General features: G+C 42.7%; 1 protein-coding gene across 1 annotated transcript in view; it reads right to left on the minus strand.

The window, feature by feature from the left end:
- Positions 1-25,896, minus strand: part of galt (galactose-1-phosphate uridylyltransferase) — a 57,765-nt gene that overhangs the window by 29,509 nt on the left and 2,360 nt on the right. The window contains exons 5-6 of the mRNA XM_049603652.1: positions 17,818-17,947; positions 12,505-12,561 (exon numbers count right to left, since the gene is read on the minus strand). Coding sequence (XP_049459609.1) covers positions 12,505-12,561; positions 17,818-17,947 — 187 coding nt within the window. The remainder of the gene's footprint in view (positions 1-12,504; positions 12,562-17,817; positions 17,948-25,896) is intronic.

Genomic DNA, 25,896 nt, shown 5'->3' on the forward strand with positions numbered 1-25,896 from the left:
ATCAGTTGTTGGGTTGTTTGTTTGCTGGCGAGCGACTGTCACTCAAATCTGAGCAAACCTCACCCACACAGTCCTGATGAAGCAGATTAGCGGAAACCTAGATTAGGTTTCACTTAAACTCTCAGTAAATACCACGAGGAAGTTAAGTATTATAGAGAAATGCTTAAGATTTAAAACTAAGATTTAAGGGGCTTTAAAGGGAAACTTGGGGACTTGGTATTTTGGTAAAACCTGGACCCTATTTTCCTTTGTTTTTGTGCCTACAGCCCCGTTTCCACTGAACACTATCGGTATGGTACATAGACCCTCTGCCGAAAAATCAACCAACACTGGACACTCTTAGCATACCACAACTACCATCCAACTCTTAGAGAGCAACAACATCACCGACTTCATGTGGAGAAAGGAGTGAAGAATGAAGTTGAGGAATCTTTGGGTGAAGCAGAAAGGGTGGCGTTAACTTGTGACGCCTTGACTTCAAGGTCAGTGGATTCATATGTGACTATAACGCCACATTATCTCACAGAGGACTGGAGACTGCTGTCTCATGTTCTCAAAACTAGAGCAGGGCACGAAGGTCACACCGGTGCAAACATTGCACACCTCCTGCAAAATGCAGTACAAGAATGTAACAGACAGCGCTTCGAACATGGGTGTTAAATCTGCCAATAGTCCAGTTTGTCAGGTGTACGCAGCTTTTCTGACAGGTTTTATGATGGTGTTGGTCAGTCTGTCTGCTTTGCATCCCATTTTGCGGCAGTAAAAGTCATTAGAATCAGATGAACAGACTGACAACTTTATCTTCTGAGGTGAAATTGATGTTGACAAAGTTTAGTTTACAGTTGGGAAAAAAAGATAATCATAATCTATCGCAATAATATCGTATTGTGAGTGATTGATACTCGTGTGGGAGACCCTACATTTGTAGCCTACGCCGTTGTGAGCATTTATACTTGTGCAGTGGTGTGTCTGTGTCACTCTGCAGTTACACCTCCACAACACTAGTTGGCGGTGGGGTTTCTGTGAAGTGCTGTAAAGTTTAGCTGATTCAAAACACACATTAACCATGGCTCAGTAGAGACAATTTCAAACACAAGGACACAAATCAGCTTCACTATAACTCGCAGCATTCACAGACAAACACTTGTCTTTATCTGGACACGTTTTCCAAACAAATATAACATGCTAACGTTATTAGCACAAGTCTATGGCATTTTACATTGTATAAATTAGCCAAGCGGCTAGTGGACTTTTCCTCTTCTCATATAAAACCAGGGACAGCAGCAACATTTAACAAAGGTAACGTTACAAAATTCAGCTCCATGACAACTCACAAGGTTCCCTGACAAAACAACTGTCTTATACTAAACATGTTTTCCAAACAAATACAACATGCTAACGTTATTAGCGCAAGCCTATGGCATTTTACATTGTATAAATTAGCCTAGTGATCAGCAGAGATTTCCTCTGCTCATTTGAAGCCAGGATAAATCACGCACAAGACTTAACCTGCTATTTTTGTGGAGGCTTTATTGTCTTCACAATTTATTGTTTCTTATCTGTGAAATTAAAGTAAATCAAAGCTTTGTTTCCACTGAGGGAAATGGTTTCATCTTACAGAAATAGACAGGAGGTCTGCGTCACTGCGATGTGTAGTTACATTTCTGGGAAGGTGCACGTCAGGCTACTGCGTAGGTTCTACGTCACCGCAGAGCCTACACCGTAGGTATGGCGTTGATTCGACGCAGAAGTATAAATCCCACATTACCTGCTCTTTCTGGACTTGTTGGCCTGCACTGTATTGTTATCGTCTGCCCACCCAGCGCCCATGGAAACAGGAACCCACGTTCCCTGATCAAAATAACTTCCTGATTGTTTAAAGCAGCTGTTTTGATATCTAACTGAAACAAACACATTACTGAAAGTTTCCTCTCATCAGCCACCAACCGGCGTTCTGCAGCACACAGTATTCCTCTAAATGAGACGCCTATATTAACCGTGATTGGAAAAAAATAAACATCCCTGGAGAAAACAGACAGTTTGATGCTCTAAAACAGATGAGATGCTGTCCGTCAAAACATTCATCTGCGTTAGAGCACTGCACTTCATTTTCAATCACGCTTTGGGGAACAACACTTTTAGGGCTGCAGAATTAGCTTCATAATGCACTTCTACTGCGTCTCAGAAAGCCCTTTATGGATAACAGTGAACATCATGACAGGCATTCGGATTATTTATGTTCACATTTAATGGTGTTTTAATGGCTGTAAAAGCAGGGAAGGAGTGGCGAATGACTCTAACATGTAACTACTGACTGACTGCTGCATGATTAATCACTACCTGAGACAACAGTTACTGGGGTTTTGAATGGGAGGTATTTACATAAGGGTTTATTATGATTAGCATCCAAACTAATGCACACAAGTTTATGCAGGAATGCAAGTGTGCAATACATATTCATGCTCTGATGAGTGAGATCCTCCCCGGAATACTGATTAGTCATTGCTGCACTGAGGAGCAAGGCTGTTTGTGTTTCAGACTGACAGTGGTCTTTCTTTTCCACTCTAGATTGGTGTCTTTTTAGTATTTGTGAATACAGCAGGGTAGGCATGATTTTAAACGGCTTTCAAGGGGTATTTTTGCCCTTTTGTCTTAATTTTTTAAAGAGATTTCGGGGCTTTTAAAACAGAGATTTAGTGAAAGTAACATATTTGTGTCACCAGGAGTAGGTTTTTCCAATTATAATATCCCATTGCATGAACAGAGTAATAATCAGAGGCATTCTCTGCTGCTTTAAGGAGCACTGCTTCAGGCTGCATGGCAAATTGTTTTCTGATTAAAAACTCCTCCACTTTTTCACCCAGAATGCAGTGCAGGAATCACACTGTCACAGGCCTCTACAATTATTTCTCTCTCTCTCTTTTACAAGAAGCCGCATTAACTTCACGGGGGAAAATGTAAAATAAAGGGTCCTCTCGATGATCAAGGAGCTTCATCACTTTTTAATCCTGACGCAGTTTATGAGTGTCCTGCCGGCCTTGCCTCTGGGGCTCATGTCATATAGCTGTATCGTCCTGGGTTTAGAGCCATGAATAATACGTAACAAAGCAAATCCAATAAAATATAATCTTTAAAAAACGATGGGCGGTATTAGTGTTTGTTGGTGTTTTTGCCCTCAGCCTTGGTGGGATTTCTACACAATTACTGCACTGGGAGCAGAAACCAGCTCAGCGTAATGTTAATATTAATGATTTCTGAGTGTCGGCTAAAGGCTGCACCGTGGTTATGATCCTGTAAAGACAGAAAGAGACAGACAAGGTTAATGTGTGAGCTGTATGTGTTAATGCGGTATATCTGCAGGCCTCCAGGCATCTATAATAGTGTGTGGATGTGTTTGTGCGCCTGCCAACATCTGTAGCTGCAGCTCTATTTGTGCAACTGTGTTTTTGTGTACACAGATCTCTCATCTATCCAGCAGCAGACTGTTGATTCTCAGAGAAAAGTAAAGATAGCACACAAGAGAAAGTATAAAAGAGAAAGTATATACCATATTCCCACAAGATGGAACTTCGGATAATAACAGTTTTAACTCTTAAAGGTATGGTTTGGATGTTTTGAAGTGGGGTTGTTTGAGGTACTTATCCATACCATAGTGCAGTAAATATGGGCTGGCATGCTCCCCGTTTTGGAGAAGCAGGCAGGAGTACCGACACCAAAGCTAAGCAATAGAGACAGAGCACATCCACGGCTACTCCAGTCCTTATGTCGAAGTATCCTTGGGCAAGATACTGAACCCCAAATTGCTCCCAATGGCTGTTCCATTGGTGTGTGAGAGCTTTTGAATGGTTACTGAGCAGCAGTTGGCACCATGTATGGTAGCCTCGGCCACCAGTGTGTGAATGTGTGAATGTGACGTAATGTAAAAGCACTTTGAGTGGCCAGAAGACTAGAAGACTAGGCTCGACAAGTGCAGGTCCATTTATCATTGACGTGCATCCCCCCCGTGGTGGGATCAAGTCAAGTGCCGCCCCCAACACACATTTGCAGCGGTGCGCAGCGGCACTGTCGAGTGTATTTCCCACCCCAGCCCACTAGGTAACGGAAGAAGAAGAGGAAAAACTTTAAGACAACAATAGCTTGGATTTCACCGGTGAGTTTCTTATCAAAATCGTCTTATTAAAAATTTGAAACACTTAATAACATTAAGCATCCCTTTGAGTTGATACTACGGCGGCTGAGACATACATAAAAGGCTTTTCTCGCAGCGCCGGCCACGCTGGAAATAGAGCAGTGGGCTGGTGCCAGTGTGGGTTTGTTCATAGAATATAATGGAGACGGGCGTTTTGACGCGTGGCATATGGCGGCGGTGTGTGTTGCACTTGAGCCTTTCAGCCACAAGACATGAGGTATCAGCAGGAAGACACTCAATGCCTACGTGCAGCAAGCATTTTGCTAACTTGTCCATAAGAACTGTGGAGGTTGATGCTAACTAAGCTATGTAATGCCCATTTTGATCTTAGCTAGCTTATATGATAATATTATCAAAGTATGTCACAACTGGCCATTCAGTGGGATCATAGTCTCTATATACAGACTCCACATTCAGTGAATGTAGAGTCTGCAAACCCCGGAGATCTTGCCTCTGGAAGAAGAGCGGAAGAGCGGAAGAGCCCTGGTTTCTGGCTGTAGGCTGTTTGTAGTCTGTGTGACATTGACCAATCATGTTTGAGCCGGCTGCAGTTGTTGCCAGGTTAAACTGTCCATGCAGTGAACTTATGAGGCGGAACATAATTGGCGTCACTGCAAACTATGAATCCATCGTGATGGTTCAGCATATTTACTTATATATAAACGGAAGTCGGAAACGGAAATTCACCTCCTCCGCCCAAATCAAACCAGGATGCCAAAAAATTGGGGGTCTGCCCCCAGAGGCTGTATCGCCGTGTGCTGGAAGTCAGACGCCGAATACAGCTGATGGGTTCCGAGAATGGTGGGATCATTACTCCAAACAAGGCAAGGAAAAGGAACGCCAAGACCAACCCGGTCTCACTCCAAAGTCGCCAAATACCAGCACTTGGTCAGTGACTTCAGGCGTCAGACACAGGCAAAAAAAGCTGTCCTTTCATGTGGGTGTGATATGCAGCCAGTTGCTGTTATTCTGTAACGGTGCCTGGTAGGGCTGCAACGATTGGTCGACTAATTGATGACTAATCGACTACTAAAATAATTGGTGACTATTCTAGTAGTCCACTAATCGGTTGAGTCATTTTTCATAGAAAAGTACTATAAAAGTACCCCAGAATACTCTTAATGCAGCTTCTTACATTCAAATATTGGCAGCTTTACACACTCTTCCATGACGGTGAACTAAAACCCTTTGGCATGAGTATGAAACAACACATTAGATGACGTAATTTGTGGGTTTGAGAGAGACAGACCGATATTTTTCAACATTTTAACACATTTGTCGATAAAATGATTAGTCGACTAATCAAAGAAATAATCGATAGATTAGTCAACAATGAAAATAATCGTTAGTTGCAGCCCTAGCGCCTGGCGGTGTCAGAGGGAAACGTGACAGGGCAACAACACAAGTGAAGGTGGGAATAGTCTGAATGGGTGGGCAGGAGGCGTGGTGGATGGGTCCAACAACGACCGACTTTCACCCCGGAGGCTGGTGTTCGCTTCCCGTATGAATGTAGAGCTATATCCTATTCTTTTTTTCTAAACCCAACTGCGTGCTTTTGTTGCCTAACCCCAACCACATGTGTGAAGATGACACAGCATCCATTGCCAAACATCGATACGTGACGAAATCAGAGTGAGAATGTGTTGCCAATACTGAGTTTGTCAATGTGGCTTTTCTTCTCTGGTTGACACATAGTGCTAAAATAATCCTTTCACATGCTGACATTGTTGTAGCATAAACAAGACTTAAAATAAGAGGGGCTCAGCGATAGAGGTGCACATTTGAGGGTCTTTTCATCTCGAGAGAAAGCTGCAGAATTGGTACATCATAACAATTCATAGTGTCATTGTAGGCACTTTCATTACTTCAGTTGTTGCAGACAACCAGTTCTGAGGACGATCCTCTCCTCACATAACCAAATCAGGTCATCTACACTATAATATTTCCCAGCTTAACAAAAATCAATATGAGCTTAAGTGTATGGTGTATTTAGAGTATTTTCACTGCTTTAAGTTAATGTCAGACAACAATTCGGACAGGGAAATGAAGCTGTTACATCGCACTCTTCAAAGCCAGACTCCACTGAGAAAAACAGTAATTTAACACTGCAAAACACAGGAGCTGCTGGTGTACTACTGCCTCAGTCAGTTACTTCATTTGTGCTATTGTGTGACTTTGGCATTTAAAAGGGTTAGTTCAGATTTGCCAAAGTCACACCACGACACTAACTAACTATCTGATAGCAGCAAAGGTGGAAAAGCAGCTCCTGTATTCAGTGAGCTAAAATGATAACATGGAGTCTGGTGGCTCTGACACAGCCACAGCAGTACACCGCTTAGCGTCCGTATCGGCACTCCTGACGCTTCTCCAAACTGGGAATGTGCCAACCAACATCTGCTATCTGACTGTTGAGGAGTAACCTGCACAACCCCACTTCAAAAAACCAGAACTATCACTTTAACAACTATTATTTTAACGTCAGCTTCACTGTGTTGCTCCTCTACAGTGAAATACAAACTCAATAACCATCTGCTCCTGCAAGGCAAATGTTTCCACACAACACATTCTGAGCACTTCACAGAATTCACACTGTTTATACTCTGGGTTACTTATGTGCAAAAGACGATCACTCTTCCAGAGGCACAAGTTTTTCCTTCCTCCACTTACAGAAAGATACATACAGCTTTGTCCCTGCGAGACCCAAGTTATCAGAGGCAACGCTGCCTGCAGAACATGATTAACATTTTCTGTTCGTTATTCTTCAAAGATTTAGATCTGTGCTTCGTGCGCTCTGGCCTGGAGGGGTTGTCTGGCTGTACCCGCACACATTTACTCAACTCTTTTCTTGGACTTTGATGTCTTAAGAAAGGGAAATCTGGACTGCAGGAAAAAAGAAACAAAACTGCTCTAACTTTTTAAAAGCAGCATCAAAGCCCAGATCTAGGTTTGATTTTGTGTCTGAAATTCTTGCACAGTGGACCACATGAAAACAAAACACACATTTTTTGATCTTGTAACATTGATACAAGTACAAAAGAGACTTTGACAGCACCTGAATTCATATGGTGTAGGGGTTTTAAAATCGTCTTAATCAGGAAGTTGTTTGTTGTACAGTGCTTCTATCGTCCTCTACCTTTTTTTTAAGCAGCTTTCTGCAGTATATGATACAGTGAGTTGAATCCATGTTATTCTGAGGTCACATACTGCCCTCTGCTGTTTATTTCTATATTATAGCCTCACTGGACTCCACTCAAATCTATTTTTAAGGCACATTTAAAAACCAAAGTGCTGTACAAAAGGAATAAGACGCTAAAACGCTAATGAATTAAAGTAGATTTTGAGCCTGGATTTCAAAAAGTCATTGAAGGGGACGTATCTGATTGGGATTGGGATGCTGTTCCACAGTTTGGGGGCAGATACAGCAAAGGCACGATCACCCCTGAGCTCAAAGCTGGAGCGTGGGGCAGTCAGGAGCCCCCGGTCAGCTGACCTGAGGGACCTGGGTGTCGAATACAGTGTAAGGAGAACCTTAAAATCAATTCAAGCCTTAGAAAATGTCACCTTTGTTTCTACCTGTCCCGCAGGGAGCCAAATATTTCAGTCAATCCAACATCCTGAGGATTTGAAATGTCATTGATCAACTTAGAGAGGAGGAAATCATCAATGCAATTAGCTGCAAAACTGCAGAGTTACAATAACACCTTTAATAAGCTCCTCACCTCGGAGGCTGCAAAATTTCTTGGTTTGTTTTTTTGTTTTATTTTTGGTCAACTTCACTAACACTGCTGCTGTATCTGTGGACAACAGGGCATAATTAAGACACTGTTTTCTAAGAAATAGTGCGACATTTTGGGATTGAGACATAACCTGTAAATTAGAAAACTTCAGAGGTGTTAGTTGGCAGTTTCTTTTTCTACTTCTCCAAAAATATCAACCTGTTTCTTAAAGTTTTGGAAGAATACTCAGTGAAAACTCTCAGGATTTTACTGCGCGCTGCCTTTGACATGAACGAGACCAGAAGGGTTTCATGTGTTTAACATGTTATATATTGTTTTCTGCCTTTATCTGCAATTAAATAGTTTATTATTTTTCACAAATGTTGAGCAGTGGAACTTGGAATAAAATCAGCGTTTTTTCCAAGCAGGGGTCGAACCGGGAGATCAAGCACTTAATCCAATGTCCGTAATCAAGAATCAGTGGTCAAAGAGTCCAGAAATAGTAATCAAAAACCAAGCACCGAGCACAGGAAACAAACTCACACTCCTTCTTCAGCGGAAACGGAAACGTGATCAACGTGATGAACCAATAATGTTACAACCAGCAGTGTAATGTAATGTAATGAAGTAATGATTCTGTGTTACAGTACTTTTGGGTTGCACAAAACACCTCAAGTTTGCTCCTTAAGTGTGACACTTAAGGTTTACATTAAATACCTTACCGATAACTGACTGGAAAGATCCCGTTGCATAAAATGATGGATGGAAGAGGGCAGCTTTGGAAATGGTCACAATCATAAACTGACTTCTGATCAAATTTAAAGTGCAAAATCACTTGCTCATCGTTAAGCGTGTCCTCTTCTCGAGATGCCTTAATTTTCTCATTACTCTCCATAAACTCAACCATGTTGCGGTTAAGATGGAGTCAGAAGTACTTTATGTTTTTGCCTTGGTTTCTAGGGTTCTTTGTGCAACAGTTTTAACAAACTAAGCAGTTCCTTCATTGAAGAACAAGATAAGGAGTAGTATTTTAAGGAAACCTTAAGGAACAGACTTGAGGATGTTTTGTGCAACCGATTTTGTTTTCAAGGGATCCTTAACTCAGACTTTAAGGATAATCTTAAGGAAAATCGGCCCCTGCACTTTGTTTGAGTCCTTACATTTCTGTTGACTTTCACATTTACTCCATTACATTTCCCCTTAGCATCTTAGTTACTTACAACAAAAGGGGAAGGAAGGAAGGAAGGAAGGAAGGGAGGACAGATGAAAGACGGAATAGGAGGAAAGGAAAAACTGGATTTTGTTCAAAGTCAAAGTGCCTTTATTGTCATTATATTGAGAACAATACAACGGAATTAAAAGTGCTGCTCTGTTAGGTGCCAGATTCACATATCTCATCTCATATCATACATACATAGATAAATAAAGAAAGAAATAGATAAAAAACAATCAATAAAACAAGAATATTGCACATGGAGAAGAAGAGTCAATTATTTGTATTGCACGGAAGGAGCATTAGTGGTGTGTGGTGTGTGTGTTATTGAGTCCATCGGAAAAAAGCTGTGATTGAATCTGGTAGTCGGGGTTTTGAGTGATCTGTAGCGCCTCCCAGAGGGCAGAAGGTGGACCAGATGGTGACCAGGATGCGTACAGTCTGTGATGATGGTTGAGGCTCTGCTGAGATAGCCGCTACTGGCGATGTCATCAAGGGAGGGGAGAGAACAGCTGACAATTTTTTGGGCAGTTTTTATTACCCTCTGCAGAGCCTTCTTGTCCATCGCACAACAGCCAGCGTGCCAGACTGTGATGCAGTACACCAGTATGCTTTCAATGGCAGAAAGGTAGAATACCACCAGCAGCTGTGTATTCAGACCGCCCCTTCTCAGAAGCCTCAGGAAATGCAGACGTTGTTGAGCCCTTTTCACCGCAGACGTGGTACTGACAGACCAGGTGAGGTTACTGGAGATGTGGATGCCAAGAAATTTGAAGTTCTGAACCCTTTCCACACATTCATCCCCTATGAATAGTGGAAGATGTTCCCTGCTGCGCTTCAACTTCCTTTGAGTTATGAAGCAGACCTTTTTCTTTCTTGGAGTTTAAGATATGTTCCATTTTTAAGGTGGTTTATACGTTAGAAAGAAATAAACTTCATAGTTCTGACTGCTTGCTTTTTTATTGACAGCATTTATTTGTACTTTTACTTTCAATACTGAAAGGATAACTTCGGTATTTTTCAACCTGGGCCCTATTTCCTCGTTTTAAAATTGGTTCAGTATTGAGGGAGGCGGATGCAGCCGGGAGCCGCGAAACAAGCTAAAACGGTAACGGGGGCAAATGCGTCCCGTATAAGTTTGCACATTAAAAGTGCTTTTTTTTCGCCACTGACCGGTTCAGATCGCCAGTGCTATCTCTGTAGATAGCATAGTAAACGTTTCCCTTACCTCTGGGCTGTGTGACGTCATCTCGTGAGAGCTTTGCTCCACTGTGTCTGTAGCTCTCTCTACTCGTGGGGCAGCCGTTTTCTTGAGGAAGAGGTGTTTTGGGATTGGATGTCTTCTCTTCTTCGGCTGGCAGTAGTCGTCTTGGGAGAGACCCGATGGTCTGCAAGGCGCAGTGTCTGGACAGGAGTGTTAGCATCCATTTGTAGCACAACTAGCCACAACTTCAGCATCTCGCCGTCCGACAAAGGCAGCCTATGAAAGCTGTACGGGGTGTTGCGTGACATCCTGTTCTTGCAATTCGGATAAGCACAAACACAAACCATTGTTTTCAATCGATGCAGTAAAACTCTCAGCTGTACTCCGGGACAACCAGCACCACTCTGAGTGGCGCTCAGCATGGCTCCTCTGTTTTCTTCCGGCAACAAGCAAAGCTCTCGCGAGATGACGTCACAGCCCAGAGGAAGTGAAGGGTAAGGGAAATGCTTAGTATGCTATTTACAGAGATAGTGCTGGCGATCTGAACCGGTCAGTGGTGAAAAAAAGCACTTTCAATGTGCAAACTTATACGGGACACATTTGCCCCCATTACCGGTTTAGCTCATTTCGCGGCTGCTGGCTGTATCCGCCTCCCTCAATACTGAACCAATTTTATAACGAGTTGTACCTATGAATCATACGCACACATACACATGGGGAAATAGGGCCCAGGTTGAAAAATACCAAAGTTATCCTTTAAGTATATTTCATCTTCATCTTCTAACTGCTTCATCCTCTTGAGGGTCGCGGGGGGGCTGGAGCCTATCCCAGCTACATCGGGCGAGAGGCAGGGTACACCCTGGACAGGTCGCCAGACTATCGCAGGGCTGACACATAGAGACAGACAACCATTCACACTCACATTCACACCTACGGACAATTTAGAGTTACCAATTAACCTAGTCCCCAATCTGCATGTCTTTGGACTGTGGGAGGAAGCCGGAGTGCCCGGAGAGAACCCACGCTGACATGGGGAGAACATGCAAACTCCGCACAGAAGGGCTCCCACGCCCGGGATCGAACCGGCAACCCTCTTGCTGTGAGGCGAGAGTGCTAACCACCACACCACCGTGCCGCCCTTAAGTATATTTAATATAACAAAATTCCTTTTGATACTGAAGTGCAGGCCAGCTACTTTAAGACTTTCACTAAAATAATATTCCAATCGATGACTGTTACTTCTACCAAAATCATTTTCTGGTGAGATTTTGCTCAAGTACTATTGGTTTCCACTCACAGCAGCAACCAATCAGAAAGCAATCTCATTACAGTGAAGTAAAGTAATGGGCATTGTGTGTTCCTGCAAACCGCAGATATGCACATTATAATGTAGCGCATATGTTGAAACTTTTTTACAACACTGTAGTGAATGTGCTGATATGTTTAGGCATGAAAACCACTTGGTTATGGTTAGAAATATACACCATTATGAGTCCATTCCTCTATTACCTTGTAAGTTATTCGTATTCCTTTAATCCGTTAAGGGTCCTCAGATCATGAGAATCAAAAGGGTTTTTCATAAAAATGAATCCAAGTTGTGAGGATTGTTTTGTATTAGTTTTGTCTGAATGACCTTGCTGAATAGGCAAACATCAAAAGGCAGGAAAATGCCGTAATAACAGCGAGATGTGGTTACGCATTTAAAAAAACATCTGAAAACGGAGAAGTAGCAGACACACGCTTACACTAAATGTGACAACGGCGCACAGGCATCTGTGATTTCTGAATGAGGAGGCAATTAACAGCCTCTGTGCTGAGACTCGACTGCCTCAGAACTTTACATGAGTCCTTTTTAACACATCCAACCTGACTGTCACGGCCAATCTGAAAAGCAAGGATCTTAGACGTGCAAACTGAACCGGTGACATAACACGCAGCGTGCCAACATGTGATGAAAGCATCCCTATTATTTCATGTTAATGCTGCACCTTGAAAGCAGTGGTGTTGAAAGACACTCCCAGTGTGTGTGTTCATGTATGTCTATATGTCTGAACTTGATGCTCACACTTAAAGGACATTTAACTTATTCATGTGGTTGAAATCACTCAGTGTTTTTACATTTGCACATTTGTGCAAGTCAGATGTATACTTTGTGTGTTTGTGCACGTGTGTGCATTTGTACCTGACAGTGAGGATGTGGATTTGAACAGCCCATCATGGCTCCTTTGTTCTCGAAAATCTAAAGGGAGAAAATAAGAGAAGTTAATCCAGAGTTTAGTTTGCCCTTCTGCTCGTACGTAGAGCGACAAGACTAAAGCAAAGCAAATGTAAACAACTAAAGAGATAAGAACAGAAGAAGAAGAAGAGCAGTCCTTCAGTGGTACGCTGCACGTCAGCGCTGTTGTCCTCCATGAGTCAGAGGTCACAGTGGTCAAGTCTCTTTTCAGGACTCCTGAATAGAGCGAATCTTTGCTGATGCAGATGCCCACAACAGGAGGGACTGGGAGAATGGTGCTGTCCTTGGTGCTGATGTTTGGATGGTAATACTGTTTCAGTTCCCCTGCAGCAGCTGTGTATGCTTTTGTTTTTTAAGTGAGAATTTTTAGGGCTCCTAAGCAGTGGTGTAAGGTAGTTACAACGGGCCACAGTGCACGCTACCATGCACATATTGTCTTGTCACATGATCAGACACTTGACATAGGATAACATCAACATACATATTACCCAGCAATCATTATTGCATATCTGTATATAACAAAAAATACCAAAGGAAAACAAGAAATTAGGAAATTACTCATTTAATCTATCTATCTATTTAAAAACAAGCGCAGTTGACTTAAGTGCTGTACAAAATAAAAGACTACACTACAACCACTACAGACAACCAAAGGCCATATACAGTACAGGCCAAAAGTTTGGACACACCTTCTCATTCAATGCGTTTTCTTTATTTTCATGACTATTTACATTGTAGATTCTCACTGAAGGCATCAAAACTATGAATGAACACATGTGGAGTTATGTACTTAACAAAAAAGGTGAAATAACTGAAAACATGTTTTATATTCTAGTTTCTTCAAAATAGCCACCCTTTGCTCTGATTACTGCTTTGCACACTCTTGGCATTCTCTCCATGAGCTTCAAGAGGTAGTCACCTGAAATGGTTTTCCAACAGTCTTGAAGGAGTTCCCAGAGGTGTTTAGCACTTGTTGGCCCCTTTGCCTTCACTCTGCGGTCCAGCTCACCCCAAACCATCTCCATTGGGTTCAGGTCCGGTGACTGTGGAGGCCAGGTCATCTGCCGCAGCACTCCATCACTCTCCTTCTTGGTCAAATAGCCCTTACACAGCCTGGAGGTGTGTTTGGGGTCATTGTCCTGTTGAAAAATAAATGATCGTCCAACTAAACGCAAACCGGATGGGATGGCATGTCGCTGCAGGATGCTGTGGTAGCCATGCTGGTTCAGTGTGCCTTCAATTTTGAATAAATCCCCAACAGTGTCACCAGCAAAACACCCCCACACCATCACACCTCCTCCTCCATGCTTCACAGTGGGAACCAGGCATGTGGAATCCATCCGGTCACCTTTTCTGCCTCACAAAGACACGGTTGGAACCAAAGATCTCAAATTTGGACTCATCAGACCAAAGCACAGATTTCCACTGGTCTAATGTCCATTCCTTGTGTTTCTTGGCCCAAACAAATCTCTTCTGCTTGTTGCCTCTCCTTAGCAGTGGTTTCCTAGCAGCTATTTGACCATGAAGGCCTGATTCGCGCAGTCTCCTCTTAACAGTTGTTCTAGAGATGGGTCTGCTGCTAGAACTCTGTGTGGCATTCATCTGGTCTCTGATCTGAGCTGCTGTTAACTTGCCATTTCTGAGGCTGGTGACTCGGATGAACTTATCCTCAGAAGCAGAGGTGACTCTTGGTCTTCCTTTCCTGGGTCGGTGCTCATGTGTGCCAGTTTCGTTGTAGCGCTTGATGGTTTTTGCGACTCCACTTGGGGACACATTTAAAGTTTTTGCAATTTTCCGGACTGACTGACCTTCATTTCTTAAAGTAATGATGGCCACTCGTTTTTCTTTAGTTAGCTGATTGGTTCTTGCCATAATATGAATTTTACCAGTTGTCCAATAGGGCTGTCGGCTGTGTATTAACCTGACTTCTGCACAACACAACTGATGGTCCCAACCCCATTGATAAAGCAAGAAATTCCACTAATTAACCCTGATAAGGCACACCTGTGAAGTGGAAACCATTTCAGGTGACTACCTCTTGAAGCTCATGGAGAGAATGCCAAGAGTGTGCAAAGCAGTAATCAGAGCAAAGGGTGGCTATTTTGAAGAAACTAGAATATAAAACATGTTTTCAGTTATTTCACCTTTTTGTTAAGTACATAACTCCACATGTGTTCATTCATAGTTTTGATGCCTTCAGTGAGAATCTACAATGTAAATAGTCATGAAAATAAAGAAAACGCATTGAATGAGAAGGTGTGTCCAAACTTTTGGCCTGTACTGTATATGTACGTTTTAAGATTTGTCTTTAAGTGTAAAATGGAGGGGCTTCAAGAGCTTTGGAGGAGCCACTGCAAAGGCACGATCGCCCTTAGCCACCAGCCTCGAGAAGAAAATCTTGGGGGATCTTTGGGGATATTTTGATGCGACACTGCTCTTAGGGCATTTAACACATCCCGCCAAAAGTAAAAATATGAATGTGGTCCCAGTTTGTGTGGGCCACATTTTCTCCAGCACTTGTCTGAATTGGATAGAGCCCACTCTGCTGTTACTTGTAGAGTCTGAAAATATCTCGTTATTATTTTTGCCATTTAAACTCTCCCAAGATACTGGAATTAGTCAACAAATGTGCCTCACTACAAATTTCCCTCTGGTGTCTGAGTTCATTTCATTTGAAGACAGGCATATTTCTAAGGTGGCAATCACTCACGAGGGCCCATTCTCCACCCAACACATTGTCGGAGGGCTCAATCTCTCTATGGGCCCCCCACCTCACTGGCCCTTAGTGCAACCACACTGCGTGCTTTGTCGATATTTACACCCCTGATCCCCAGATGCAGCACCTTGCTCTTGGACGGTTCAAAAGATGCATGCATTTACAGATATTTTTCTCTATCAGAAATTAATTTTAATTTGCAGTGATGCAGGAAACAATATCATAAGCTACCGCCATCCAAGTTAAAAGAGTGGAGATGGTTTCAAGTTGAAGAATATGAGGTAGAAATGTAATAAAGTGGGAGGTCAGGGTGCAGAAGGAAAAAAATATTCGGTAACACTGAACTTGAAGGTATCTACATAAGGGTGACATGACACTGTCATAACTATGACATATGAGCCTGTCATAAACATTGTGTACATGTCATAAACGTTTATGACTGCTGCCATTAAGTGTCATTCGGTGTTTGTAATGACAAGTTGACATTGTTTGGGTTGTCTTGATTATGACAACTTGACATTGATGAAAGTGACATTACCAGAAGATGTCTTTGTCATGACAACTTGACATTACATTTGTTTGGGATGTCCTGATTATGACAACTTATACAACAGTTAGTTCCGGCCCTGCAATCTGATTGGTCGAGAGACAGTAAAACCGTGATGATATTGGAGTACAACATCACGGTTATTTCACTGTGTATGTATCACTCTGCCTCACAGCTGATTGCAATCAACAATCAAATCAAAACTGACGGTTAGTGTCAGTTAGGTCAGCAGTTGCGTTGTAGGCTAATTAATTCATCCACTGTCAAACAGCCAAAAATATGGATTTATTTCCTAAAATAAGTTTTGAATTGAACTATGAATGGTCATCAGAGGAAGATGAGGGAGAGGAGAAGCTGAATCCATCTGAGCACACATCCAGGTTTGTCAGTGTTTCATCAGCGGAGCTCAGTGACTTGGAGAAAAGCAACATACTGTCAGATCAGAAGGCAGAGTCGGCTGTGCCTCTGAAGCGACAGTCCAGCATGCAGTCACCAGAGACTTATTTCACCGGCTGCACAATTAATGGAAACGTGCAGATAAATGTGTATAAAGAGTAAGTGCCTGGCACACCATGCCTGCGTTACATAGCAACGGTGACAGCGGAGTCCTGAGGGAACTATTTTTGTTGGCGGAAGACAAATAAAATGCTTAAATTATCTATTTTGTCCTCATTTTTCAACATTTCTTAATCAGCCTTGCTTATTTAACTGTTGAACTGTTGTATAAAAGCAACAGTTCAACAGTTCTTCTGCACTCGGCCTGCGGCCTCATGCCTACGACCGAATCACAGCCGTGACGATATCACAGTACAACATCACTCCCTCTCGTGTGATATTGCTTAACTGACATTAACAAGAATGACATAACAGGAAGATGTCTTTGTATCAATCAGTATGTCAACTTGTCATAAACACAAAAAGAGGTGCATTTCTTGTTAATGTCAACTTGTCATGACAAAGACAACTTCTGGTAATGTCACTTTCATCAATGTCAAGTTGTCATAATCAAGACAACCTAAACAATGTCAACTTGTCATTACAAAGACAGAATGACACTTAATGACAGCAGTCATAAACATTTATGACATTATATAATGTTTATGACAAGTTCATGACAGTGTCATGTCATAGTTATGACAGTGTCATGTCACTGTTATGTAGATACCTTCAAGTAAAGTGTTACCAAATCTCCTTTAATTTTTGTCCTTTAGCGAATGATACATTTGAGCAAGTTGAAATACACACAAAAACAGTCTAATTATCCCCAAAAATGCAAATTTAAATTAAAAACTACAACAGTGTAAAGACAAAAGACACTGGACAGAAGTCCTAAAAAGCATTTTGGTTGGGAATCAGCAATTCCTGGCTGTGCTACAGACATTAGACGCTGAGCTACAATGTTGTAACTGGATGTTTAGAGTAATATGAATAAATTCAGTTTGGGATTTTGTATCATTTCAGCAACTAAAGTGTAGTGACTTGTTTATGACTTTATGGCTCTATGTTGAGCCTCTTCAACAGTAATGGCCTCTGTAACTCAGACATGTACTTCAGCACCCAGATTCAGCTCAAACACCAATCTGTACACTGAATAATATATCATCACCAGTTAGGATGTACATCAGCTTCTGACCTCTGAATCTATCGACAAAAACACGGCCTCGTTATTTGCTGTTTTAAAATTCCCAGCATGTGATATAGGAAGAATTTAATTGCTCGTTGTATAAACTTCGACATCTTATCCACATCCTTCTCTCCTCTCCTGCTGCTGCTGCTGTTTGAATTTGCAAGTTTGCCAAGAGGCATCATTAAAGTTTTATCCAATCCAATACAAGAAACATTAAAATGAAAAATTGGAAAGAGCAGACAACAGCATGATCAGTGACGCTCTAAAAGTTTACCTGCTGCAATTTTACAGGTGTTCAGCCCTGGGAGGAATTACATCAATAATGTGTGGACAGTAATAGGAATGTGTGTGTGTGTGTGTGTCCCTTACCTGAACCCAGGGGTATGTGGCGCCCAGTTCTTCAACAAGCTCCGCCCACTTGTCAATCACCTCGACAACTTCTTGCTTTTTCATGAGAGGGAGGGTGATGTCAGACCAGGGGTGGAAACACATGACCTTACTGAATAAGAGATAAAAGACGAGACAGAGAGGATGGAAGGAGAGATGTTGAGGGAAAAATATATATATATGAATATTTTAAAAAGTCTCCTGCGGTGATCTGAAACCTGGAGCGGGTGCCATCTTTTTTAATTTTCAAACACTTCAAAGAAGTTGGAGTTTCAGCGCTTTGCTCATTGACACCTTGACAATAGCATCAGAACTACATTTCTCTCCCTGCACCGATCCTAGGTGTTAAAACCAGGGAATAAAAATCTATTTTGAAAAAACTTCACCTCTCATTCTGTCTTTGGGTGTTTATTATTTATTATGATGTTTTTGTTATTGTTCTGGCTGTGGTTAATAAGTGATGAATGTGTGCTGTTGTCTTGCCAAAGGTGGTCCATGAAATACAGGTGTAGTTTATAAAAGTAAAAGTAATAAAATGTAGGACTGTTTTTGTATATCTCTAACACCCAGCAATGAGTACAGTGAAATTACTGATCTGCACTTGCAAGAGACCACTCGTCTAAGAATGTCTATTTGACGTCTTTCTTTGGACTTTTCGTTGAAGCTCTTATTGGTGATGTTTTTAAGCAATAAATGGCTACACTTAGAGAACAGCAAGTCTGGCAACTTGCTCTGAAATACTGTCACAACCAAATGAGACCAAACTGAACATATGAAAGGCCAACCACAACTGAGAAATACAAATACTTCAATTACACTCACTGGCCACTTTATTAGGTACACCTTGCTAGTGCCATGTTGGACCCCTTTTGCCCTCAGAACTGCCTTAATTCTTGGTGTCATGGATTCAACAAGGTGCTGGAAACATTCCTCAGAGATTTTGGTCCATATTGACATGATGACATCACACAGTTGCTGCAGATTTGTCGGCTGCACATCCACGATGAGAATCTCCCGTTCCACCACATCCCAAAGGTGCTCTATTGGACTGAGATCTGGTGACTGTGGAGGCCATTGGAGTACAGTGAACTCATTGTCATGTTTGAGATGATGTGAGCTTTGTGACATGGTGCGTTATCCTGCTGGAAGTAGCCATCAGAAGATGGGTACACTGTGGTCATAAAGGGATGGACACGCTCAGCAACAATACTCAGGTAGGCTGTGGTGTTTAAACCATGCTCAGTTGCTACTAAGAAAATCTCCCCCACACCATTACACCAGCAGCAGCAGCCTGAAGCGTTGATACAAGGCAGGATGGATCCATGAAGCCAAATTCTGACCCTACCATCTGAATGTGGCAGCAGAAATCCAGACTCATCAGACCAGGCAATGTTTTTCCAATCTTCTATTGTCCAGTTTTGGTGAGCCTGTGTGAACTGTAGCCTCAGTTTCCTGTTGTTAGCTGACAGGAGTGGCACCTGGTGTGGTCTTCTGCTGCTGTAGCCCATCTGCTTCAAGGTTGGACAAGGTGTTGTTGCTTCAGAGATGCTCTTCTGCACACCTTGGTTGGAACCAGTGCTTATTTGACTTCCTGTTGCCTTTCTATCATCTTGAACCAGTCTGGCCATTCTCCTCTGACCTCTGGCATCAACAAGGCATTTTGGCTCACTGGATATTTTCTCTTTGTCAGACCATCCTCTGTAAACCCTAGAGATGCTAGACCAGCCCATGTGGCACCAACAACCATGCCACATTCAAAGTCACTTAAACCACCTTTCCTCCCCATTCTGATGCTGGGTTTAAACTTCAGCAGGTCGTCTTGACCATGTCTTCATGACTAAATGCACTGAGATGCTGCCATGTGATTGGCTGATTAGCTCTCTGCGTTAAAGAACAGTTGAACAGGTGTGCCTAATAAAGTGGCCGGTGAGGTACTTGTTATGAGATATACTTTAGAACCTTAGACGTAGATTTAATGGCTGATTGGTTTGAGAAAATGTGACACATGTCCAAAGTCAGAGCATCTGGTTTATATGTCCAGAGCTATACTGATGATATCAGTAAAAAAAGAAAAGGAGGGAGCATGACTAACTGAAAAAACACAGCTCCAGGGTGTAATTATGTTTTAACCACTTTGTACAGACTTTAGAAGCGTGTGTATTTAATCCACGTCCTCGTGTGTATGTTTGCTCTCAGCCTAGCCTGTGGTACTCGGGGGGAAATCAGCTCGACTGTCAGAGTCAGAAAAATGAAATTTCTATCAACAGACAGGCTCCTCCTAGGGCCCGAGCAGCTAGTACGTGATCAATAATTGAACATGACTTTGGTGTTTATGCTGTGAGCAAAACTGAATGGTCGTGTTTATGAATTGTTCATGAGTATGATAGGAACTACAAGCACTCCTATGTCTGCGTGCATGTGTGTGTAGGGGGTGTTTGGACCTCCAACGAGCACTACAGGTATAAAGCACACGTAAGACTAATATTGGATTCATTTGATGGTACCTGATGGGTACGAACTTCATTCAAACATAGTCCTAAAACATTCTATTGACAGTGGATTAAAGAGGACTAAGACGAAGAATCTGCGGCCGCATGAGCAGCTCAGTGAGCAAGCAAAGAAGTGTCGAAGAAGTGTGGGTTTAATAATGTCTTAAAGACTAAACCAAGGTTTTCAGAAACTACATAATTCAGTGTCACAATAAGAAAGTGTTCTAAGCAGCACACATACTAAGTAATGATCAAATCTACAGCGAGAAATTAGGGCATCACTTTTGATTCTCATCTGAACTTTGAACCACATGTCAATAATCTCATTAAATCCTGCTTCTGTTCATTACAGTGTCTGTAATGCACTGTTTACATCCATCCTTCCATTTTCATCCATTTATCCGGGGCCGGGTCACGGGGGCAGCAGGCCAAGCAAAGCACCCCAGACGTCCCTCTCCCAAGCAAAATCTTCCAGCTCCTCCTGAGGGACCCCAAGGCGTTCCAAGGCCAGATGAGATATGTAATCCCTCCAGTGTGTTCTGGGTCTGCCCCGGGGCCTCCTACCAGTGGGCTCCTACCTGGTATGGTCTCCCAAGGCAAAGTGGTCCCAGGGGCCAGACTAAGGGCCGTTTCATAGTCAACGCACGCAACGCAAACAAGCGACGCAAGCAACGCACTTCCTTTCATAGTCAACACATTGAATGCAAGCGACACGGGCGACACTTGAAACGCAAGACATCGCTTGTGCAATGGGGGTAGCAGAGTCACCGGTACATTCCAGCTAGCTAGTACTGCTGTAGCTAGCCAGTACTGCTGTTTTATTAGAGTGCAGGGCGCTAGTCATTTAAATGGGGGGCTGCCCGTACACGTTTTTCCTTCTCGCCCGCCGTATTTCATATGTGCGTCTTCTGTGAATAACAAAAAGTGGTTAATTTCAAGTATGTCGTTTGCATTATCACCCCCCCTTGGCAACCCATGGTATTACACACGTTGCTGCGGGTTAGGGTTAGGGTTAGCGTATCAAAAAAATGGACACACTTTGAGACGCAAGCACGCATCATGGTGGCCAATGCGTCTCGATGCGTCCCAATGCGTTTGCATCTGCATGCCTTTGTGTCGACTATGAAACGGCCCTAAGAGCGATTCAGGACCCTGATGAAGCGTACATTTTGGACCTTGAGCACCTCGCACACCCCCTGAAGCCAGACCTGGTGTGCTGATCCTTGGTGTCGCCGACTGGCTCTGGGGACGTCCCACTGTTTACATGCCTCAGTAAATCCTCAGTAGCTCGGCTTCAGTTAGTGCAGAATGCTACAGCTCGTATTTTAACTGGGACAAATCGTAGGTCACACATCACCCCAATTCTCACCGTCCTGATTTTAATAACTCTTAAAGCTCAGTATGGTTTAGTGCCGAGTAATGTAGCTGAGCTTCTGACTACCTATTCTTCAAGACGTGACCTGAGATCCTCAAGTCTATCCACATTACTTCTCCTTAGATTGAGGCTGGCAACTAAAGGTGATTGGGCTTTTGCCATCAAGGCCTAAGACTCTGAAATTCTCTGCCTGAGGAGATTAGGCTGGCTAGCACATTACCTGTTTTTAAATCATTGCTCAAAATGTATTTTTATCGGAAAGCTTTCCCTTTTAATGCCTGATTTGTACTTGAGTTTAAAATCACCTAAAACTAGGAATCATTGTGTTTTCCTCCCCTTAACCCGCTCAGATCCCCTGTCCATACCTATAGACATAACTTTATGTGATTACTGTCATCTGACTCCACCCAAGTGCATAACGTTGGGTGTAAGTGGCAACCTCCACAGCTGAAAAACTAAGCCAACACGTGTGCAAAAAATTGCATTTCCTTGACTGTCTACTCAAGGCTGGCTCCAGAAGCGAGTCATTCCCAATCGACCTCCATGTTAAAATGCCCAACTTTACAGCAGAAATAAACATGTTTACAGCCTGGTACTACAAACAGTTTTGGCATTTGTAGCTAATTTGTCGATTCACAATGACTGCACAAGAGATGAATTGTTTATCTAACACACCAATTCGCATTTTATTAAGGTGTAAAGCATCACCACAGTCTATAAGTCAGATCCACCCCTCGGTCCTACACAGCTCCACGCTTTTATCCAAATATTGTCACTTCTGGCTCCAATAATAGACTTAAGGCTTCGAAATGGGAGTCAACATACCAATGGGCGATGTCAAGGTGGATAGGTTCATTATGGTTGGATGCAGTTTAGAGTCAGCTGTTGATTTGCAGAGAAATATCCCTGAAAGAAGTCAGATTTTACTTCAGTAAACTTCAAGAACTTCAATGTGAAGTTCACCAATTCACGTGAATTTTCCCTGAAGAAAATACAGTTGCATAACAGCTCCTTTGGAGGAAATTATAAGGACACTTTTAGGCCTGTAAGATAAAGGCTTAATCTTCTGTTACAGGATTTAGGATCATTCTGCTGAGAGGGAATGTGTGGCTGAGAAAAGGTGATTCGATAAGTCATTAGGAATTTTCTCACCTCTTCCCTCACTCCACCTCTGTTATGTATCCCACAATACAAATCCCCTAAATCCCATTTCCGATTTTGTTTTCCCTCTAATTGGTTCTCTCAATGTTGCTGCAGGGCAGAAAGCCTGAGTCCACCTTCCAAGCTCCTCTGTCTTTGACGTGGCCATGAGACTGTGTGGACCGAGCGCACTGCAAACAAGAAAAACTGCACAACCACCACTAGATCATGAAGAGAAACAGCCCACAAACTCACATGGACTGAATCTGCGAGGGAGAAAAATACCCTGAAATGTAGCAATCGATACAAAGACAGCACAACCTGTCCATCAGTGCTGTTTCTCTGCTTCATTACTCTGAGCGCACGTGGCAAGAAATAACTGACAGCCTCTACGTCTGCCAACACGGGATTCAAACACCGAGTTCGGTTTTCAACCAGCACATGCAGCAGTGTTTTGATTAAAATCTATTATTCAGCCGTTGTGTAACTCTGCTGTCAGGCAGACTCATCAAAAGTATTCCCGAAATGTGGGACTGTTAAGGAACATCTTTAAAGATACAAAAACAGTCGTCTTCACACTGACGACCACGTACCTTTGATGTTATATGAACTGGGAATGGGTTGTAAATGTGTTTGAAACTTCACTTACAGATCAATGGCACAGTGAGAACCATGTGAGGTCAAGCTTCAAGAGACAGAAAACTTTATTAGCAAAGTTTTTGTGCGGCTTAGCTTGCGTGGATGTCGTAATTACTTACTACTGTGTATTGTGTACGCAAGTGAGCACTAACAGATCTCTAGCACTCCCTTGGGACGCTGACCACACTTCAGAGGCTGTAGTGGGCTGAGGTTAAACGCTAGAGTCAACATACTGGTGTCATATGGAACTAGAAGACCTAAGGAATCCATTGGCAGCAACCATGTCATGCTCGCTGAGATGGGAAGGGGGTTAAATAATGCTCCAAGTTTAGCACAATTTTACCAAGGGAACATCTGGTATGGCTATTTTCACAGGGGTCCCTTGACGTCTCACCTCAAGACATCTGAATAAAAATGTGTTCTATGGGTTTTCATAAGTCTCCCCTTTACAGACATGCCCAATTTATGCTTGTGGCATTGCAGCTTTGGGCAAAAACAATGTCATTTTGCAGTACAATTGAGTTATTTTTGCCTATTGTATTTGAATATTTCTGCATACTGAAGTCCCTAAACAGTCTTGGAATTGCATAAACTGGGTGTGACTGCAAGGCTGAGACTCTTGTGGATCTAACATGTGATGATGTAAGCCCCCCTATTCGCCATTTCATTGTGGTGAGACCTTTTTTGGGCAGGAGGGTGATGCAGTGGTTAGCATTGGGTTTTCTCCGAGTACTCCCACAGTCCAAAGACATGCAGATCAACTGGTGACTCTAAATTGTCCGTAAATGTGAATGAGAGCTATGTCTATGTGTCAGCCCTGTGATAGTCTGGCGACCTGTCCAGGGTGAATCCTGCCTCTCACCCAATGTCAGCTTGGATACGATCCAGCACCCCGTGACAGGATAAGCAGTTACGGAAATGAATGAGACCTTTTTTCTTTAAACAGACATCACTGTACAAAATGACTTATTGTGACCTCTAGGTTTATCACAGCCTCATGAAACTTTACAGCCACTAACAAGAGCACTCTAGCATCCAGAGGATGTTTGGCTTTTATAGGTCTGTTGACAATGAGAGAGCTTCTCAGCAGATTCCAGAACAGGAGTGCTCACCCTCCAATCGGCAAAAATGCTAGTCTTTGGATCTTCAAATCTCTAAATGGCAAAAGTTTTTGACACTAACCCACAGCATGGGTTATTATGTGGTGTTCCTCGAAATGTTGGTGCCTTAATGTGGTATTTTGGAGGTATGTTTGACCATTTTTAACAATTCTCTAGTTTCAAAAATGCTTCTATTTGGCACCAAATCTGTGTAACAAATGGTGTTGTAACTGAGCATGGTAATGGCCATCATATACGTCCATCAAACTTTCAAAGTTTGAATAGGGACCTAACCAAAACACAATGTTTATTACATATTTATGACCATGCTATCCGCATGCCTGACTCTCGCCTCCCAAAACAAGCCCTGTACTCCCAGCTAGTTGAAAGGAAACGTGCACGCGAAGGCCACGAGAAGAGGTACAAGGATAACATTAAAACTAACATAAAGAAGTGCCACATAGACCTTAAAGCCTGGGAAGACATGGCAAAAGACAGGGTGACCTGGAGAAACCTTGTCCATGAGGGCGCTGCACAGTATAATGATGACCTCCGCCTTGCTGCACAAGACAAGCGCAGACTCAGAAAGGAGAGAGCAACCATCAAACAGGCCCAACCCAAATCCACCACCACTGCATTCCCCTGCCCACACTGTACGAGAACAATCGGGTCCAGAATTGGCCTCCATGCCCACCTGAAGATCCACAAGGACCAAGAAGGAGGACAGTCATACTCGACTACAAGTGACCGCCAATGATGACAACTTCTATGTGGCATTTAATGTCAAACTGCTATCTTCCCCTTAAGATCCCCTGCCTCCCCTAAAAAAGACTAGGATTAGTCATCTATGACTATGACGGAATAAATCCAAAAGCCAGTTCCTATAGATCAGAATGCTGGTTCACACTTTTTCCAGTCCAGATTACATGACTGAATAAAACATACACCCAGGAATAAGCAAGCAAGGTTTTCTCTCACTTCCTACTGACCAGCACACAAGGTCAGAAGTAAATATCACTGGACTGAAATAACCCAGTCATCATCACATTCAAGCATCCAGCGCCTACAAAATAAAGTGGTGAGGAAACATCTCCATCTGGTGGCACCACACAGGAAACACACATCCTAACAAATGCATCAATGGCGTTGATTTGTGATTTTGTTTTGCATAGTTCAAGATGTCCTGAAAACAAGTGGCATGCAGTGCGTTGATTAACAAAATTACCTTCTGCCTAATAGCTGATTATGCCGACAACGATCACAACAACGAATGAGAGCCGCCTCAGCACGGCTGCTCTGATTGCACTCATCAATTCAG

Source organism: Epinephelus fuscoguttatus, linkage group LG18 (genome assembly GCF_011397635.1).
Source record: "Epinephelus fuscoguttatus linkage group LG18, E.fuscoguttatus.final_Chr_v1".
Classification (NCBI taxonomy): Eukaryota; Metazoa; Chordata; class Actinopteri; order Perciformes; family Serranidae; genus Epinephelus; species Epinephelus fuscoguttatus.